General features: G+C 42.2%; 2 protein-coding genes across 4 annotated transcripts; one reads left to right on the plus strand and one right to left on the minus strand.

Annotated features, from left to right (window-relative positions):
* Positions 1-979: 979 nt before the first annotated feature.
* Positions 980-12,337, plus strand: LOC133467021 (unconventional myosin-XIX). 2 transcript variants are annotated; one of them, XM_061751411.1, is made up of 24 exons: positions 980-1,188; positions 2,468-2,604; positions 3,952-4,100; positions 4,532-4,645; positions 4,988-5,120; positions 5,213-5,282; positions 5,373-5,475; positions 5,726-5,822; positions 5,897-5,973; positions 6,059-6,149; positions 6,567-6,732; positions 6,900-6,973; positions 7,064-7,185; positions 8,144-8,257; positions 8,364-8,540; positions 8,640-8,777; positions 8,859-8,966; positions 9,028-9,098; positions 9,177-9,256; positions 9,710-9,855; positions 9,957-10,086; positions 11,123-11,208; positions 11,276-11,569; positions 11,669-12,337. In XM_061751411.1, exons 1-24 carry the CDS (start codon positions 1,175-1,177, stop codon positions 11,780-11,782), a joined length of 2,805 nt encoding a protein of 934 aa, XP_061607395.1. In that variant the 5' UTR covers positions 980-1,174; the 3' UTR covers positions 11,783-12,337. The 2 variants fall into 2 exon arrangements, with proteins under 2 accessions (XP_061607395.1, XP_061607396.1); XM_061751412.1 differs by lacking the exon at positions 980-1,188 and having other exon boundaries at positions 3,917-4,100.
* A 1,459-nt stretch (positions 12,338-13,796) lies between these two features.
* Positions 13,797-19,878, minus strand: znhit3 (zinc finger, HIT-type containing 3). Of its 2 annotated transcripts, none has more exons than XM_061751415.1 (6): positions 19,840-19,878; positions 16,178-18,370; positions 15,763-15,794; positions 15,152-15,211; positions 14,811-14,888; positions 13,797-14,270 (listed from the first exon to the last, which is right to left on the minus strand). In XM_061751415.1, exons 2-6 carry the CDS (start codon positions 16,246-16,248, stop codon positions 14,068-14,070), a joined length of 444 nt encoding a protein of 147 aa, XP_061607399.1. In that variant the 5' UTR covers positions 16,249-18,370; positions 19,840-19,878; the 3' UTR covers positions 13,797-14,067. The 2 variants fall into 2 exon arrangements, with proteins under 2 accessions (XP_061607399.1, XP_061607398.1); XM_061751414.1 differs by lacking the exon at positions 19,840-19,878 and adding an exon at positions 18,467-19,828.
* Positions 19,879-21,378: the final 1,500 nt, after the last annotated feature.

Below are 21,378 nucleotides of genomic sequence, written 5' to 3' on the forward strand. Positions count from 1 at the left end.
CCTGAACCCTTTTCTGTGGTTTCTCCTGGTGTCTGCATGCTGTTGAGGAGTTTGAATGTATTTGGTCGATGCTGCTTTGGTTGATGTCGCCAGTCGGTTAAGTATGCTTCAACCTATAGATGGGTTGCTTACAGCTAGCGAGCTGTAAGAACAGTTGCAGGGTTTGTGCTCTTTGCCGACGTAATATTGTTTCTACTTCATCTGGGAGATCTTACTGGAACGCTTCAATACATTTCATGATCTTTTTTGGCAAAGTCTTATTATATTCACGATCACAAATGTAAATTTGCCAAGGTCAAACCTATTTCTGTGTTTTTTACGAAAGAACTGGAGCTGCGTTTAATGTCAATATTTGCTGCTAAAAAGAAAAGAAAGCTTCATGACCTTGTGGTTATGCTCCCATTACAGTGTTTTAAATTGGATTTAATGTATTTTTGACTGGCATGTTTCTTTTTTTTTCTGTTTATTTGTCCTTTGAATTTGTTGTCTATGCAAAATTTACTGTTGCATGTAAACAGTACTATAATATTGTTGTATACTATACTGCAGGGTAAATAGAAATGGGGTAAAACAACAACAATAACGACAACTCCCGTTTCGACGCTCGACCGCGCTGCATTCCGCGGACCCCGGATATCTGATCACTTCTGACCGCTTCAGTGCATTTCTTGAGATTCGACAGATAGAGTTAAAATACGACTACATTATTGCTGCAATAATTATTATAAAAATAATATATTACCCGTTATACTTACATGTTCACATTTTGCAAGCAAAAACCATCTTATAAAGAGATCATTGTTTATTATTGATGCAGATCTACGAAATTCAAAGTTATAACACTAAAGTTGAGAACATTTTGAACAGTTTATAAATCATAGCTCAACTTAATATGGCAACCGTGGCAAAAAGAAAAATGCCATTTTATAAAATCCATTTTGTCTTGTTTGGCCACACCCGCCGACACGTTGGTGACGTCACCGGGAAGTGGGCGTGAATGAGCGTGTGTACTTCAGGAGCTTGGGAGCCAGTCGGCTGTTGCGGGAGTTGCCCTTCAACTCGTGTTATACGAGGAATTAGCAGAGTATGGCAAAAGTGTTATAAAAACCTCGGTGTACGTTACAACTCCTGCTCGAAACGGACGCTGAACTCATGAGTTCGGCGGGACACAGCAATGGAGGTGGAGCGGTAAGCTTTTCAGTGTCCACGACACGGAAACTTTCTCCCACGACTGACTTTGGTTCATATTTTAGGCGCTGTAAATGCATTAATACAAGCGTTAGTCTTTAAAATGAAGCCGCAAAATGGACGTCAACGTAGAGTCCGAAGAAGCAGTTGATCGAAAACAGTACTACGACAATGAATTTGCCTGTTTCGATTCATGTGAGATAAGGAAACTTCAAACGTCAACGTTGATTTCCATTCAAGAACGTGGAGTGGGAAACGTGCCCAAAGGCAGCGTGTCAGTGCAGGTGGCGTTAACTTTGATTTCCATTCAAGAACGTGGAGTGGGAAACGTGCCCAAAGGCAGCGTGTCAGTGCAGGTGGCCTCATCTGGCTGCTGTCCACGTCATTAGTGAGTTGCACTAAGTCTACTGAGATCTAGTTCTGGTTGTAGGAAAAAAAAAAAAAAAAAAAAAAAAGGCTACAGTACCATTTTATTATATTACCATCATTAGAGTATATCGGTCATCTACTGCACCTCGGTGGAGCACATAGTGTGTATGAACCATACCAAGTGTTGCCTGACCCTTAAACATATAAGGAGGTTTAATAGCCATGTAGGATGAAAGCTCAACTTCTACTGTGCATGTGTCCACACAGCTGAGACTGTCGAAAGCCGTCAAGGCGCTGTTGCACGTCCAGCCTACATCATCCTAGAGCAGGGGTGTCAAACTTTTTGTCCCGGGCCACATCGTAGTTAGGATTTAGGACTTACCTCGGAGGGTCGCTACAACTGTCAACCCATATAAATCAAAGATGACCTCATGTACCGTAATTACATACAGTATACACAACACATTGACGAATAACTAGTTTTAAAATCAGAAGCCTATAAAAACACGTTTTTTTTTTTTACTGTTACAAAGTGGGATTGGTAACAAAAAAATGCTTGCAAAAATATCTCAATGGTATTACACCAGAACACAATGAGCAATTTTGATTTGCGTTCGCGGGCCACATAAAATGATGTGGCGGGCCGGATCTGGCCCCCGGGCCACCAGTTTGACACACGTGTCCTCGAGGGATAAAGAAGTTGTCAGGCTGCAGTGAAAGCGATTGACTCGATTCAACGGGACACATTGGCGAGTGTAGCGGGATTATGTCGGTAAAACCTCGGCCTGTTAGCATCTGCTCGGAGAAGCCACTTCGCAACACTATAGAAGGCGGCCTCAATAATAATTCAGTGCTTACACCCAAATGACATTTGCTGTCAAACTCTTCTGGTCCACTTCCCACTACGTAGGTGCAATGTTTCTTCCAAGGATCGATGCCTTAATGACTCACTGGAGGAGGAAATTCTTGCCTTCCTTATTGATGATGAAGCCCAGCTGCGCACGTATGACGATCTCACCAAAGTCAACCCTGTGACGCCGACAACGGGTAACGGCAAAGAAGCATGGATTGTAATGCCTGCAGTTGCAGCGCTTTTAAGTGTCAAACTAACCTGTTAATATTGCCGGGATTTTCAACTGTGATAATCTGATATAGCGAGACCATATAAAAAAAAATTTGGGGGGGTAGTTTTAGCTGTCTTACACGCTTTAAACGCATGTAAACTTAGTAAGACAAACTTAAACTTGTGAAAACACTTTTTAAAAATATTCTTTCGCACCAGTTCTCCAAATAAGAGGCCAGGCGTGCTTGCATCAAGCTTTTTATTTGTCACTCCCAGGTGAAGTTTACTGTAAAACTGATACATAAAGCAAAAAAGAATCAAACATTGTATATTTAAACGGCAAAAGTTCAACCAAACCATATCATTTTGTATTCTGCTATCGTAATACTAGCATATAATGCAAAACTCCATAGCTGGGCTAATGGAAATTAGCATAGATGTTACAGTAATGATACATCTTCAAACAACTGCTTCTTTAACACACATGGAGCAGGAAAACATACTGTAGCATATAATAATACCCACAGGCATATACTGTATTCTCTCTGCTCAACTTAGAAGGGGACCTACTCTGCCTCTTCTTTTTCCTTTTAACTACGCTGCTTCAACATCCAGTGTCCCTCAGTGCTGTCCAGCAACTATACTTGCCTGTCGATTGTAAAAACTAGGCTTCACCCGACCAGGATTTTTGGGGCCGATCAGTGAGTTTAAAAAAAAAACCATCACCGATCCGCTCACAAGATGGAGGAATGTGTCTATTTAAATGACCTGTTTATTTACTGCATATAGTTGTGTACTTAATTGCTCAAAAAATTATATTCACAATCAATGTATCAATGTATTCACACCGCCGACATTTTTATTTTTTTTTATACAATAACTTCATTGGCGGTCAGATATTTACAGTACTACGTCAAAAGACACGCGACAAGGCTAAAAATAAACTAGCTTTTGGATTCAAATATACTGTGCACGCGGCGACACGGAGTTAATGTCTTTTGCGGAGACGATCAATGACGTCATTGATCGGATCGGCGAATTATGACATTAAAGCCGATCAGCATAAAATGCTAAATATCGGCCGATACCGATCAGCCGATAAAATCGGTGTAAAGTCTAGTACAAACCCATTCAAAAAAAGAATATCTTAAAAATCTGCGATAAAGCGGGGGCCCGAACAATGAAACACAATGTAGCATTGTGCTTGCTCTTATTATTATTATTGTTCTTTGTTGAGGTTTACCGCTTACTGTTAGATAAACAGGACCTGATCTATTGTGTTGCTCATTTCCTCAGGCCTAAATGAGAACTTGTGTTTTTCTGCGTGATAGTGCTGAGATGCCTGCAGGCCAGGTACAGCGTAAAGGTATTTTACACCCATGCCGGCTGCACCTTGGTGGCCCTTAACCCCTTCCAACCTGTTCCTGACCTTTACACCCTGGATGTGATGAAAGAGTATCATCGTGCTCCACAGCTCAAGGTATTGACTTGCGCACAACATATGATTTCCAGTCATGTGGAAAGTAGAGGAGTGGCGCTAGGATGGTTGTGAATAGTCGAGTAACATTCAAATTTGGCATTCTTCAGGATCTTGCGCAGTGAACCAACTGGTAAGCGCTTCGCAGGCTGGATTTACACTGCACGTCCAAGTGCCAATTCCGATTGAATGCCTATATCCGATCTTCTATTTCCACGTCCATTTCAAATAATGGTGATCAAGTGAGGCTGTGTTTATGCTGACGAAACGCATGAAACAACCCACGCGTGTAGATTTTCCGAATTGCCGGAAGTCAATAGTGCAAATGAAGACGGTTCCAAATCTGACCTCTGTCCAGTCGTATTGTTGTTTTCTCTTTCATCGGGCCTCGTGTCCCTGAATGAAAACCTTCTCAGCAAATCATGTCTCTGCAGGATCCGAAGCCGCATCTCTTTATTGTGGCAGAAGAAGCTTACAGGAGTGTTCAGGGTCAGCTGGTGCCAGTGGACCAGTCTTTGGTGGTCAGCGGGGAGAGCGGTGCAGGAAAGGTAAAGCCTTTCGGAATGTTCAAATGAAAGCAAACTCGGGAATTCGGGATGAGCGGGATTGTGGCTTTTCAGTGAATGAAGAAGAGATTCATTTTGTTGAGCACCTTGAAGGGCTTTTTTTTTTAGTGCGGTCAGGATGTTTGCATCTGTTAACACCTCTCTAAAAATGTTACATTGAACATTTGTGCCATCACTTAAGTTTGTCTTGTATATTTTAGGCGGCAGTCAAAAGTTTCATTCTCTGCTCAGATGTTTCTGTGTGGTGTTTGTATGGTCACCCAGCGCTACATTCGGTTTATTGAAGATGCTGAATTGCTCGTTGTCTATCATCTTTCTTCACAGACGTGGACTTCTCGTTGCCTGATGAAATACTATGCCACAGTGGCAGCGTCCTCCTCAGTGGTGCAGAGTCAGGACACTGTGGAGAGGATAGAGAGGAGAGTGCTGGACTCCAATCCCATTATGGAAGCTTTTGGTATGACGGCGGGGCTGCTGTTTTTCCCAAAAATCCCAGCTGTCCTGCGGGCACGGTATTGTACGTGAGTAAACACTCTGCCCTGCGTGCAGGCAATGCGTGCACGCTCCGCAACAGCAACAGCAGTCGCTTTGGAAAATACATCCAGCTCCAGCTTGACGGGTAATTACCGCTTCTCGTGAGGAACTTTCCAGCACATGGTGACTGTTTGGCACATTCTGTAGGTACTCATTGAAACCTTTTTACTTGAAGGTGTCAGCTGCTTGTGGGGGCGTCTGTGCAGACATATTTACTGGAGAAGACGAGAGTGGCCTACCAACCTGCTAATGAAAGGAACTTTCACATCTTTTACCAGGTGTCCTACAGTAAACCTCATAATACTGTTTCACTCTCAAATATACAAAAATCCTCCCCCCTTGAGCCCAATGAGAAAATCACTTTCCACCCCACGAAGTACAGAACCACATTTGCTTGCTTGTTCAATTTCACACAGACCTATTTGTATGGGCGCAATTTGAAAGTCATTGATCCAAATTGTATCGCCACACTCACACTTTCGACCTTCCTTGCTTTGTCGTATTCACACTGGGCATCCTGTTTTTCAGATGATGAAAGCAGCCACCTTTGAACAGAGAAAGGAGTGGCATATGCCACATGGTCACCACTTTGGGTGGCTGCCAAATGTTGAAAAAACAATGGAGGGTTGGTGTTTATTTTCTTGATTTAGTTTAAGTTTTGAACGTCCCGGTGACAGCGGTATATTGGATGTCTCGCAGAGGACTGTTTTCAAGAGACCGTTGATGCTATGGTTCACCTGCGAATGAATGCAGAGAGGCAGAGACAGATATTTAGGGTAAGCTATCATCCACTTGTCAGCTACATTTGTTTTTTTGTTTTCCACAATATATGATTCCGTATCATCTGTTCTGTTGTTTTAGATACTGGCAGGCATTCTGCATTTGGGGAATGTGAAATTCTCAATTTCAACAGATGAATCCCAGCTCTGTGACATTAAGGAACAGTCCAAAGGTATTTCAGGAAATCATATGAACACTGACTTTGCTTTATCCCCTACAACAGTGTGAAGATAGACCAAACATCACATGCATTTTTTTAAGCTGTTAAGGTTTCGTCAAAGAATGTGATCTGCATGTGCATCTCAATGAATAGGAATATCGTGGAAGACTTCGTTTATTTCAGTAGTTCCGTTGTAAAAGGTGGAACTCAAATCTTGTTCGTTCACTACACACAGTGAAATATTTCATGTAAAAAAAAAAAAAAAAAAGATTTTACAGCTAACGCAATCGGAAATTCACATCTTAAGAAATTACGGTATTACATCAACTTATTTTCAATGGTTAATGAAGCTTTAGACCACGAGTTTAACTTACAGAAATAACGGAACTTTTCTACGATAGTCCCATTTTTTTTCCCCATGCGTTTTAGACTCCTTGCAGGGGGCTGCTGAACTGTTGCAAATCCCCGCTGAGGCGCTTCAGACTTGTCTACGTGTGAGGACATTGAAAGCCGGGAGACAGAGCGTACACAAGCCCTGTTCCCAGGTCGAGTGCCGCACGCGGAGAGACTGCCTCGCCAAAGTCGTCTACGCCCAGTAAGGAGGAGTCTTTGTTCATTGAATAATACAGTAAACACCCTTGAGGCTGCTTTTCCTCTGTTGCCAAAACATTTTGTCATCCAACGCTCAAATGTGAAGCCGTGATGCCTTTTTGTTTACACGATACACTAGTGAGGATGATGTTTGTTTGTCTTCCCACACAGATTATTTGAATGGCTGGTGACATTTATCAACGGCAGCATTTGTGCTGACAAATCCACTTGGTGCAACTTCATCGGTGCCTGAAATCATCTCACGATTCCGAGCGCTTTAGTCAACTCTTCGACTTACTCGTCATTGCTGCGTCTTTCGTTCGTTTCTTCTCCAGGTGTTCTAGATGTGTACGGCTTTGAATGTTTCCAAAGTAACAGTTTGGAGCAGCTTTGTATCAACTATGCCAACGAAAAACTCCAGCAGCACTTTGTTAGCCATTATCTACGAGCTCAGCAGGTACCAATTATTGGCTGTACTGTTTTTTCTGATTCAGGTCTCCTATTCTAGGCTCTCCTATTTTCTCTGTCTTTCTTATTATTTTTTTGTCATCAAACGTGTTGTTAGAAAACACTTTTCTTTCTTTGAATCTTTGGTCTCTTAATATTCAGCATATATGCAATCAAAACCGACCGTCCGTCCGTCCATGTCATTGGATTATTTATCTCAATTTCTGTAGCACCTGTCCTTACTAGGCTTGCAGTTATAACTCTCCTCGCTGACTTTGGGCGAGAGGCAGGGTACACCCTGGACTGGTCGCTAGTTAAACGTCGGGCATCCCCACCCATATTCACATCTATTCAGATAATTGTGAGTGAGCAATTCATTTAAAAAGCGTGCTTTGGGATGTGAGCGGAAGGTAGAAAAAAAAAAAAACTGCCGCAAGAGATTCGAACGCAGAACATCTCGACTGTGAGGCACAATTGCTAACCACTACTCTCTGTGATCAGAAACACTTTGACTAAAATAATAATGTTCAGTGGGCATTGCTATTAGAATTCAAATATTTTACATTCAAGTAGTTATTTTTTTTTTGGCGGCACGGTGGACGACTGGTTAGAACATCTGCCTCACAGTTCTGAGGACCGGGGTTCAAATCCCGGCCCTTCCTGTGTGCAGTTTGCATGTTCTCCCCGTGCCTGCTTGGGTGGCTTTTCTCCGGGTACTCCGCTTTCCTCCCACATCCCCAAACCATGCGTGCTAGTTTAATTGAAGCCTCTAAATTGCCCGTAGGTGCGAATGGTTGTTTGTTTCTACGTGCCCTGCGATTGGCTGGCGACCGGTTCGGGGTGTGCCCCGCCTCTCGCCCGAAGATAGCTGGGATAGGCGCCAGAGCGCCCGCGACCCTCGTGAGGAGAAGCGGTACGGAAAATGGATGCATGGATGTTATATTTTGTACATGTTTGTATTTTTCAAGGAGGAATATGTGTCAGAGGGATTGCAGTGGTCCTTTGTCAAATACCAAGATAACCAGAGCTGTTTGGATCTCCTTGAAGGAAGCCCGATTAGCGTGTTTTCTCTTCTTGATGAGGTAATTTCCTCTAGTTTGGTGCCTTCATTATCATTCTTTTTTTTTTTTTTTCCATCTGCGGCAAAGTGTCCTTTTTTTTTTTTTTCCCCCCCCACGTGTGCTGTAGGAGAGCCGTCTTAATCGAGCCTCGGATGCCGAGGCGCTTGGGGTTCGTCTGGAGAAGGAGCTCGGTGACAACGGCAACATCAGCTGGGATAAATTCAGTAAGGTGCCACACTTCAGTGTGGCACATTACGCCGGCAAAGTCGACTACAAGTTACAAGGCATCGTGGAGAAGAACAAGGTGTGTTAATAGCAGCGGAGATAGGCCCCACCAACTCCCCCCGTCAAGCATTGTAGGAAATGGAGAGAGGGATGATGTTCCTCTCGATTTGCGTTCCAGGACCCGGTGGCACCTGAGCTCATCGGCCTGCTTCAGATATCAGATAATCCCCTGCTTCGGCAAATCTTCCAAGAAAAGGAGACTGAGAACTTGTCAAGCAAGGGGCTCAATAAAGTCACTGTAGTCTCAAAGTTCAAGGTGGGCGCAATTCAAATATTAAGACGGCTCGTGTTGTTGTAAATCCGAATGAGTCTCGAGACCGTCTTTATGTCGTTGTAGAACTCCCTTGAGAGCTTGATGAGCATCCTCCACACCACAACTCCTCGCTACACTCGCTGCATTAAACCCAATTCTGACTGCAAGCCGTTCATCTTCCAAAAGGAGGAGGTAAATCCGGAGAGGACATCGAGTAATTCTCTTTTCGTGTAAATTTCCCATCTTCTGCCAGGTGATCATGCAGTTGGAGGCCTGCGGGATTGTAGAGACGATACATATAAGCGCTGCTGGCTTTCCTATAAGGTGAAACAGTTTCTCTTCTCACTCTGCCCATCATTTATTGATGAATCTGTTTGATAAGTTACCATTTCGGTTGCACAGAATTCCATTCAAGGCTTTCGTACAACGCTATGGATCGATACTGCAAAACTCAAGTTTCATGTCAGGAGCTCCAGATCCTGGTAAATCCAATTTGTTGCTGAATCGATTCAAAAAGCAATCATTTGGGATGTTTACAGTGAGCCTATGGTGATTTTGTTTCCTCTCTTCTGGTTTTTTCTAATTTCCCCTCACTAGCGCTCTTAGTCAGTCTGACGCTCAGTTCTCTACTTGGGATATTTCACTACTAAAACAGGATTGTCTAACAAAAAATGCAAGTTCTTTTGAACTTTCCAGGTAAATGCATGTTGGTAAATGTTGTCTGGCTGTCAGAGCTTGCTTTGCTTATGACTTAATGTTGTGAATCGTGCTTGAATTCCTATTAGTTTTCAGCCACTGTCAGGTGCTTTTACTTGCATGATTACAATCCATGTGTGTAAGCGGTGTTGTCAACTCCTTTTTTTTGTGCTGAACACCCATAGTTAACACTTGTTTTCAACCGTGGTTAACTCCAAATGGTCTTTTTGTGTTCAAAGTAAAGGCTGGCAGCGACAACGAAATGGATCTGCAGGAGGTGCAGAGGCTACTTGACTCGGTGTTCCAGCTCTCCGCACATATTGGAAGGGAACCCAAATCTTTGGTGCATTGTGGACAGACCAAAGTTTTTCTCACCCAGTCAATGGTTAGTAAATTCAAATAATTCCGCCTCTCCGTCTGAAATGTATTACGAATGGCGAGTTTGTCATTGGATGGCCTCCTCATCTTTCTGTCTTTGGCCCCCAGTTAGACTTACTGGAAGATCACAGGAAGAATATCCTCTCAAAGTGTGCTCTCTGCATTCAGCGCTGCTGGATGCGCTACCAACGGCGCAAACGTCACGAGCGCCGGCATTCCGCTACTCTAATCCAAGCAGGTGAATTTCTAATGCCGCGGCCTGGTAGAGCTGCTGCTGGTCTGTTGGCTCACCTCCTCTGCCTGGCCCGTTGTGGGCAGGCTGTGTGGCCAAACGGGAACCAGCGGGAAGCGTCTGATCGCAGCAAATGTCAGACGCAACAGTGGCCCAGCTAGAAAAACGTCCATGTTTTTGACTAGAATAATGTTGCTGCAAACTGCAGACAAATTCGACCCATTTTGGATGTAATCATTAGTCATAGAATGTATTACTCTGCAGAACTCGGGTGAGTTTTAAGGTACAGTTAACCTGTGTACATTGAAGCCCGCATATTCAAAGTTGGGCATTTGTGAATTTAAAAGCATTACAGTGGACTCCGCATACTCACTGTTCGGCAGCCGTGGATTCACCTTTTCACAACTTTTTTTTGGGGTGGGCGGGGGGAATACTGAAACGCTTATTGGGGGTTTATCCCCTCTAATTCAAACATTTTTAGGTTAAAAAAATAAATAAATATATATATATATAAATTAACTGCGGAGTTTTGCTGTGTCCGGCCTGGCCCCAATCCCCCGTGAATAGCGGGCATCCACTGTACTTGGGCAGCTTGTTGGCACCAACATTGGACCTATGTTGAGGTGAATTAAGGAGCTTCATTTAGAAAACAATAGCGTTTTGCCACAATCTTGGTGTCAAGGAAAACATGTTGAAGTGAGTTGAAGAGTTTAATTTTGACACCAAAAAAAAAGATTTTCTGCCATCTTGTGGTCTCTATAGGCAATTAGAAACTTTTTGGTGGGTTGTCAATTACTCACAGAGTTGGGCTATTTTTGGCAGGACTCATAAAAATAATTGATGGGACATCTATAGCGCTTTTAATGATACTCAAACTCGCTCTATTCACTGCAAGGGATTTTTTTTTCATGCAAAATAGCGGTATATGGTTTGGCACAAAGGTTGGGAAACACTGCATAAGAAGATTCAGAAGCTCACTTGTGGGACACATTACAGTCATTTCCAACCAAGCATTTTCATCGGATTTGTATGCTTCTTCTAGCGGTCCGTTCTTGGCTGGTCAGGAGGCGCGTGCAGAAATGGGGCAGAGCTGCAGCACTTATCCAGAAATCCTGGAGGAAGTGGAGGGTAAGCTGAAGGAGGGCTGGGCCTCACGTGAGCTGGAAATAATGTAATTGTTGCATTCTCGCATCAGGCAATGTTGAAGTCATTAGCTGAGGCAGAGCTCGACGATGCAGAAGACCTCGCTCGGCAAGACGTGCCTGAATTGAACGCCACCGGCATTCAGGAGCCCATCACGGTGCGAGGGTGGCCCATGGGGCTGGCTTTGCCCTCAGCTCCATCCATCACGCTGTCCATGAGGGCCACGGGCTTTCACAAGATGATGTCTGTGGTGGCCTCTCTTAAAGTGCCCTCCAGGAGAGGAGAGTACAAGGTGGAGACCAACCAGAACATGCAGGGAATCACCTCTATTCGAGCTCAACCCAAGGTGAGGACGTCTTAATAGAACCTTTTCTCCTATGAATTCCTTCATTGGGGTGTTTTTTTTTAGTTGTTCTAATGGAAGTGCTTTTCTACCGCATTTCAGGGATCTGTCAAACTACACTGCAAGCGCTCGCCCCTTCTCTATGCAAACAGGCAACCAGAGATGAGGAATTATGTGACTGGCTTCAATGAACTCCTGCTGGAGAAGGCTCAATAGTTCCTACTTCCACGAACAAGCTGCTTTTGCAGAAAAGTTGTCATGTGACATACAGGGAACCCGTATGTACTTTTGTCACTTCACCGTTCAGCATAAGGTGGCTTTTAAATGCAGTAATGTTTTTACACTGATGTAAAGTGTAAAAGGATGTGCGATACATAATTGGGTCACAGGCCAGATCAGGTACAGTGCTGTTAAAAAGTATTGGCCCCCTTCACAAATTCTCATATTTTTGCATAGTTTCCCGACTTTGTTTCAAATCCATCCATTCTCAATGCCGCTTGTTCCGTTTAGGGTCACGGGGCGGCGGAGCCTATCCCAGCCCTGAACTGGTCGCCAGTCAGTCGCAGGGCGCACATAGACACGCACTCACATTCACACCGTCACTGAGTGGGAACTGAACCCACGCTGCCCGCACCAAAGTCGGGCGAGTGGACCACCACACCATCGGTGACTTTGCTTGAAATCGTCAAACAAATGTAAATATCAGTCAACTTAAAATGTTGTTTTTAAATGGTGAGTTTAATTATTAAAGAAAAAGAGTATTCAAAGTTACCTGACCCTGTGTGGAAAAAGTAATTTCCCCCCTTGTTAATTCATGAATTAATTGTGGCGAATCACAATTTTTGGTACATTTTCACTGATCACACCCAAGCCTGATTACCTCCAGACCTGTTCAATCAAGAAATCACTGAAACAGAGTCTGTCGTGACAAAAGCAAGTTGGAAAAGAGGTCTGAAAAAGTCGCAACAAAATGACACGATCCAAAGAAATAAAGTAATTGACAGCCATCAGTCTGGAAACGGTTACAAAAGCCATTTGTAAAGCTTTAGGATTCCAGCGAACCATAGGGAGAGCCATTGTCCTCACATGGAGAAAACATGGAACTGTGCTGAACCTTCCCAGGAGTGGCCGGCCTACAAAGACAACAGCAGTTCCTCATCCAGGAGGCCACAATGAAACTCAGGACAATTTCGAAAGAACTGCATGCCTCCCTTGCTTCAGTTAAGGTCTGTTCATGACACACCACTAAAGGAGGGAGTGGGCAAAAATGGCATCCATGGCAGAATTCCAAGGCAAAAACCACTGCTGACCAAAAAGGACTTTAAGGCTCATCTTACTCTTGCAAAAAAAATAAAATAAAATTGGAATGATTCCCAATACTTTTGGGAGAATATTATATGGACTGACGAGATGAAATTTGATCTTTTTGGAAGGTGTGTGCGGCGTTACATCTGGTGTAAATCTAGCACAGCATTTCAGAAAAATAACATCATAACAGTCAAACATGGCAGTGGTAGTGTCATGGTCTTGGGCTGCTTTTCTCCTGCAGGACCTGGACAACTTGCTGTGATTGATGGAACCATGAATTCTGCAGGAGAATGTTCAGCCATCCGTTTGTGACCTCAAGCTGAAGCACACTTGGGTTCTGCGGCAGGATAACGATCCAAAACACACCAGCAAGTCAACTTCTGAATGGCTTAAAAAAAACACAATGGTTTTAGAGTGGCCTAGTCAAAGTCCAGTGGCATGACCTTAAATTGACGATCGTGTTCAAAACCCTCCATCTTTGCTGAATTCAAACAATCCTGCCAGGAAGAGTGGGCCAAAATATGTCCACAGAGAAGTGAAAGACTAGTTATAGAAAATGCTTGATTTCAGTTGTTGCTGCTGAGGATGGCCCAACCAGTTATTAGGTTTAGGGGGCCATTACCTTTTCACACAGGGCCAGGTAACCTTGGAATTTTTTTTTTTTTCACTTAATAAATAAAATGCATCACTAATAGGCTATTTTGAGTTATTATTTTTATTTTATTATTTTTTAGAATTTACTGTATAATGAAAAAACATTCCCTCACACACACAAACATAATGTCAACATCATTTTGCTTGTATGTTGCAGAAGCAAAGTGGATATGCATCTTTGCACAACTGATGCAGATATTGCACAGTCAAGCAACACACCAAAGCAACATTTGTTCAGACTGCTGCTTTAATATATTCACCAGAGGAATATTTTGAACTTTTTGTCCATTTATTTTTAAATGTGGTATGTTCATACTAAAACATGCATGCTTTATAGAAAATCTGAATTCTGTATCTTTATCTGTGTTCATGGGACAAAATGCACCATAACTGAATTCCAGTATTGAATTGTAAAAAAAAAAAAAATAATAATAATAATAATAAATCTGTCACATACGACATGAATGCGTAAGAGCGGCTTCCTCCGAGATCATTTTTATATTTTTAGAAAAGCTATTCTCGAAGTAAATACAGCAAGTTTACCAGTCCGTAACCTCGCTGAACTCCTGCGGTTGAGCGTCTTTTTCTACGACCTTCAAACATCGATTTGAAAACTCCACAAATAAGGGCTCCTGCATAGCTGCCTTCATTGCTTCTTCCTTGCTGTCTGCACTGTCAATGGTCCTTAGTAGTTCTCTCAGGTGGGGATTACAAAGAAGATCCTTGAGCTCTTTTGACTGACCTGTGGAATTATACATTGGAGACAATTAATTAATCACATCTGACTACTGGAATATAAAATCTCAGAAACACTAATGTGAAATGAATGTACAGTGAACCCCCGTTTTTCACGAGGTTCAAAGCTGTGATAGACCACATGAAAAAAAAAAATCTTTTCTTCGTTTTACCGCTCCCACACACTTTAAACATGTTTAAAACACAAACTTCTCACATAGTGTAGTGTGTGTAAGCGATATGTGTGCGTTGAGGAAGCGGGGCCTGGTGGCGTGGCGTGTGATGTCGGCCAGTTTGCATGCGAGTGCCTGGGGGGGGAGCTGTGGCAGACAGCAGCTTCTGCGTGTCTGCTTATTGTGTTTTACTGTTCTCCTGGTGTTCAATAAATGGATGAGAAGTGCATCAGTGACTGTGGCTCTTCTTTCCCACATGGAAAGTCATCACGGTAACTAAGCATACTGTAAAACCCCGTAAAAAAAGGATCCTTTAAAATGCACGATATAGCGGGGGAACACTGGATTTTTAAAAGACAATTTTGAGTAAATACCCAACAACTGGAGCTTCTCTAGAGGTACTACATCGGCGAAGTCCTCTTCGTGCAGAAGATCCGCCACACTCCACGTGTCTGCAGGGAGATTGTCCATGTTCTTTTTAAAATAGTGCACCACATATTTTCCATCATTGCTATGCCTTAAAATGGCCCACAATGGACAGCCTGCCATTTTTTTAAGCTCGTCAGGGCAAAGTATGCTGACGTTTTCACATGAAAAAAAAGCAGGAGTGTTGCAGAGAGCATCAATGCTCTAACTTTTGGTCTTTCATGTTTATCTGAATCATTTATAAACATTTGATATAGTTGATCACATTTCGAGGGCGAGTCAATCATACCAGTCCTGACAGCATCCTTCGTTCCATTGGGTAAAAACTGCTGAACAGGATGACACGCGCCTGAGGATGCATCGACAGTAGATCATGTCATACTGTACTTAAAGGTCCCATATTTTGCCCAGCTAACTTTTCCATAGTATTTAGGATGTTATATTGTCCCTATGGTGCCTCAGTAAACTTGAAATAGGAATTCAAATCATCCACGCATTCCTGAGTTCCAGATGTTTTGGTGACGAGAGGCCTGAAATCAGGTCATTTGAATTTCTCGAGCACATCTACGTCCCCAGCAAAGAGCTCTGCCTACCTCTCCGCTCTCGAGCCAGCGCCGTCGACATAACAAACACGTGGGCTCTCACAAGTGGGTCCAATCAGAGGAAAGTGGGCGGTCTTAGCCAAATATGGACAAAGCGGTTGCAATACTGGGTCAATCAGAAGTAGCTGTCAGAGGGGCCTTTTCTGGACACTCAAAGGTTGTTGTTTTTTTTTTTTATGGAAGTGACACTTTTGTGTTACAGTCACTCTATGGAGGCCAAAATATGGGACCTTTAATAATGAACTTATTTCAAATGTGGATGATTTTATATTAGAACCACAAGATTAGTGTTTCTTACCTTTATGCCTCCTGTAACAGGAAAGAGAACAACTGAAAAGGGGAAAATCAAGTATTTAACATCCAAAAATAAAGGTGCATTGCGATAGTTTTGTGTAATTACCCCATTTAAATAAAAATACGAAACCCAGACATTATATCAATTCACTGGAGCGAAATGTGTCGGGGGTTTTCCCCCAAAAAGTTTTGTTCATACAGCTAACAAAACTCGAGCAATTAAGACACTCCTAAAAAGTGTGATTTCAAAGAAGTATGTATATTAGCCGGATAACTGCAAACACGACAAAAAAATCGAAGTGACGAGCATTGATCGACGTCACAAGTGAATGTTACAAGGAAAACATTGTAATGTCCAGTTGTAATGTTTGAATCGAAGAAGAGCTCACGTGTTTTGCAAAACGTGTTAAATGACTTACTATCTTATTCGGCAAGCTGGACATCTGTATTTCGGTGTCTGTTCGCTGCACACTTTGCACAGCTGCATCATGGCACTGTGCGTAAACAAATAGCAGATAATGCAGTACTTTATTTCCGGTTATTGCAGATGACCCGGAAACACTTGTCGTCTATTTCCGGCCATTTTAGCCTTCAAGAGAAAAGCGATAAATTCACTGTCCCGAATCCCGACATAGGACATTTTTTTATTTTTTTTTTACAGTGTAAATTGTGACCAACACTTCGCCGCCATAAATATAAAACCGATCTTTTAAAGTATTGTGTTATAGCGACGCCTTTCCTCTCCCGTTGTGTTCGTGTATGGTTTTATTTTGCGAATTACTGTCCTGAAGCGCACTCGGTTCGAACTTGAACGACTTTTTCTTTCTGCTCCAAATTGCTTTCGGCTGAAGCGCAAGTAAACGTGTGTACGCCCAAAGTTACAACACTGCTGCTTGACAGGTCATGGGCCCAGAAGGAGATAAGTAAACGGCAAAGCTACAAAGAGGAATTTAGAGCAGTACAAGTGCTGTAGCATCTGTAACTCTGAGTGTGAGCAGCTAACTGTAGCTAGACAGAAGAAGGCTGAACTGATTGATGGCAAAAGTCTTATCGCTTATCATGCAAATGTAAAACACAGCAAAACACATGAAGATGTCAGTGTGGCATGCTTCAAGTGTGGAATAAAAGGACACAAAGTTAAGACAATGGACTCAAAAGGTGTGGTGCGTTCACTGTAAAGGCGCAACACACAAAGAATCCCTGTGCATGAAAAAGCAAGATGGTGCCAGAAAGGTTGCAGAAAACGAACAGTACGGTGGTGGTGGTGGTGATCTCTTCATGACAAAGCACAGAATGAAAGACCTCCATCGAGGAACGTAAAGATGAAGGGCGTCATGCTGCACGGAGGAGCGACATCCCACATTGTGAACGGCGTCCACTGGCTCCAGAGCTCGGTCGACACATTAACACCGTCAACCCGTTCGGTCGCCTTTCAGACGGAACAGCTCATCGCAGATGCATCCTTTGGAGACGTCCAAATCCTCGGAACTTCAACCGAAACATTTTCTGATTTCTCTAGTCCTCCACGAAGGCAGACCGATTATCTTTGCGTTTAAGACCGATGATCAACATCTTGGCCTATTTTCTGACATGTAACGGACTTGACCAGTAACTGAATCGTAATCAATTTGTTTGTGCACTTTCTGCAAGAAACTAGTGTGCGCTGCAAGTCATCACACAGCGCAGGGAGGCTTGCTCAGTGCAAACCGATCATGTAATTAGGAGCATTTGTAGCTTCAATATTTTAGAGCTTTTAGAACAGTTCCACTTCGATTTGACTTTTTAAGAATGTGCTGTATGGCGGACCAGATGAAATGCTCTCACTGGCTTTGTGCGGCCCACGCGCTGTAGGTTCCCCACCCAAGACCCATTCAGGGGCTTCGCCGAGTACGACAGTACCCGCGGAAGTTTTGAGGATATGAACGGCGCCCAATGATAATCGGGCAACAGAGACACTACATCAGAACGCTCTGGGAACCCAAAATTGGCGAAGGAGTATCTAAAGCCATTTGCGCATTTCTTCAGTATCCTACTATTGCGCTGAATTGTACGTGTACGCTCGTTGTCTTCACTACCTACGACTATTCAGCATACTAATGAATGTCTACTGTGATGTTTTTTCCCCCACTACTGTATGACATTTTGGCACAATTATTCATTTAAGACATTTGAGAAATTGTTTACAGAAAATGTAAGGAACATTTTTAAATCATCTATAGCTGAGCAACGAACTCATTTGAGTAACATCCATTTTATTCCAATAAAATACAGTAAAACATCTCCTCCGCCCAAAAGAAAGAAATTCATCTTTACATTTGGATCAGTAAAACATCTCCTCCGCCCAAAAGAAAGAAATTCATCTTTACATTTGGATCAAGCACACATGGCTGACGTACATTCTAAGCTCAACACAAACTATTTTTGCACAGCTGTAACTTGAGACCATCAGATCCTGTTGCAGAGGATACACAGAGAGCGAGCGAGAGCGAGACAGACCGAGCTGTCAAGTGACGCACGGTCGGCCACGCTTATCGCACTCCGGTCACGAGGTCAGGAAAGGAAGAGGACTCTTGGCCACAGTCAACATTGGGAATCCAGCGTTAGGTCCAGACCTATGCAGAAATACAACAACATGGTCACCATCTAGTCTTCGATGAAAGCGTTTTATTTGGCTTTGGTCATTTGGTGGTGAGAGGCAGCGTACGTACACTTGCCCTTCACAGGGTTTTCTCCATTTACAATTCAGTTCCGTTCCTACGGGGGCGATAGAACCCCAATTTATACATCAACCGCATCGTAGCCTATCAATAAAGCCCTAGTAAAGTACTTACATACTCACAATAAATATTTGTATGAAAACACTTTCAGCCCATCGTACTTCTAAACAATACACAGTAAATGAAATTGGCGATGCGGCAAATTTCGGCGGCTGAAATTAGCCCAAAAGTGCATTTTCGCTAAAATACAGAACGACTTTAGTCACGGAAATAAAACGGCCGAAATAACGTTGTTTATTGCTTCTAACTCATAGCTCTGCCGTGGTCGTCGCACAAGCTTGTCCACTACGTAGTTAAAGGTTTTTCTTATTGCGAGGTATCACGAGTCAAAATTCAAATTAGCGACGTTCAGACAAGCCGCCTCGCGATTGAATTGGAAAACAAAGAAGGACAGCGACAATCACTGATGCACTTTCATCCATTTCATTGAACGGAACCAAGAGTCAAACACTGCCTATGAATGAATGCGGTCGGATGTTTGGTGGTGGTCGGTGGGGCCGTAGGCGCAGAATGGCAGCCACGCTTCCGTCAGACTGCCCCAGGGTAGCTGTGGCAACACGAGTAGCTTACTACTAATACGTGAAATTGTACAGCGTCTTGGAGTACCGAGAAAAGCGCTACATAGGCGTCATGCGTTATTATTTATTATTATAAACACGCAAGTAAAACGTGAAAACACTTGCAAGGAGCATGGAGAAGACACTTAGGCATTTACCAAAAACAATATTGAGATTTTCTTCCTAGAAACTACTTTGAATATTATCGCAAGCCAATGTAACATTATGCGCAGTCTTTCATTGACACTGCGCTTAAATATTGTATAAAAGTATAAATATTGTATAAAGTATAAAATATACTGATCTTAAATAATGTTTCAATTGAAAAGTATAAAATGAAAGTTAAATGTTCAAAAACAAACAGTTCTTTAGGATTAAATGCAAATGTACTACAACGTTAACTCCATCTAAACCGCACTCAGGCAGTGATTCTTTTACGTACCACTGGTGGCCCGAGTGCCACACTTTGAGAGCCACTCATCACACACACTTAATAGTAATGTTAGCAGTGTGTGTTCTTGACATTCTCTTTTATTATGTTTTATATTTTATTCTGCAGTGGTAGTTTTCTTAATTGAAACACAGATGAATGGCATTTTAATGGGAATAATTAATTTGATATACGAGTAAATTGAGTAACAGTCACGGAACGAATTAAAATTGTAAGTCAAGAGCACTGCTGCATTTTGTTAGTGGCGTCTTACAGCTGCTAAAAAAAATTAAAAAAAAAAGATGACGGCCACTCACTTGCTTTTCTTCGACTCATGTTTGTTGTTGTTGCTCTACTTGACAAACGTAAGGTCAGTCAAAGAATAAACAATGACAAATATTTCCAAAACAGAAAAAGGCCCAATTCAAAGCTGTTTACTGTTACCTGTAAACAAGCGATGAGGCGAATTGGGCGACATCAACGAGACGCGCTCTTGCTTCTCCTGCGTTTCATCTCGCTGTTGTAAAATTTGGTCGCAATCTTTCTTTCGTGTCCGGCGGGGCAATGGCGGTTCGTGTGGAGCTCCGTTTCTTTCTTGGACCGCCCTTTGCCACCGACGTGGCACGAGTATTCGACCAGGTTGTAATAGTCATATCGGTCGTAGTAAGCCGCCTCAAACGAGAAGACGGTTTCGACGTCGGTCGCCATTAGTTAAAAGCTCAGCCGCTCGTCGCGGAGGGATCGCACTTGGAGTTCGTCGACACGTGACGTAACCGTAACTGTCTTCAGGCGCCGAGTCACGTGACCCCGGTCGGCCCACGTTACAGAGCAAACGTTGCACTCCGTCGTCACTTATTTGTTTTGCTCATTGAATGCGCGGAATAAAATAACCACCATGTTATTTGAATGACTTCATGAATGTGTAGGGAAGAAAAGAAAAAAAAGAGTTGCAAAAGTAGTCAACGACAATATCATTACTCATATTTAAGTAGGCTAATATGTTCCGCTGCTTTTGTGGCTCCATAAAAGTTAGTTGATTTTAAAACGAGTTTAAAAACAAAACAAATAAATGAATGGCTGGAAGGTCAACTACAATTATTAATATATAGTATTATTATTTTTTTCTTTCTGCTGTGCTATATGCTAGTTTACCCTGTGCACGATTTGCTGTAGCTTGAATTTCCTCGCTGAGTGATCAATAAAGCAGTATCTCATTTTTCTCTTCAGTGGATCGATCATCTGTGCAGGGTATAAAAATATACATTGAGATGGAATAGTCATAATTGCGAATTGCAGATTAAAATACTCCCCGAAACTAACTCAATACATAAACAATAAAAAAATACATGATAAATCGTTCAAAATAATAATAATAATTATCAAAAATAGAAATCATCATAATAAAACACCAATCAATATCATTGATTAATAAAAATTTTTTTTAATATTACGACTTGAACAATATCAGTGGGCTTCATAACTAACTTCGCAAATAAGTATAAAACGTTAAAACAATAAAATATAAATAAATAAGAGTAAATTAATCATAAAATTATAAAATAAACTGCTAAATTGGTCAATGACTAGAAATCATTTTAAGAAAGCATAAATTAAAGATACAAAATAGTAGAACAACAGACAATTATATGAATAGACTATTCATTGATAATATTCTTTTCACGGTTTGAACAATATCAGCAGTATTCAATTGGGTGTTCATAACTAGCTCGCTACTAACTAATCAAATAATAATGCAGTAAAATAAAAAATAAACAAACTTAAATAAACTTTACTTTGTGGAGACGTTAATTAAAAAATATATACAGTATAGAAAGTATACAAGTGAACACCAGAAA

The sequence above is a fragment of the Phyllopteryx taeniolatus genome, chromosome 17, assembly GCF_024500385.1.
Source record: "Phyllopteryx taeniolatus isolate TA_2022b chromosome 17, UOR_Ptae_1.2, whole genome shotgun sequence".
Taxonomy (NCBI): Eukaryota; Metazoa; Chordata; class Actinopteri; order Syngnathiformes; family Syngnathidae; genus Phyllopteryx; species Phyllopteryx taeniolatus.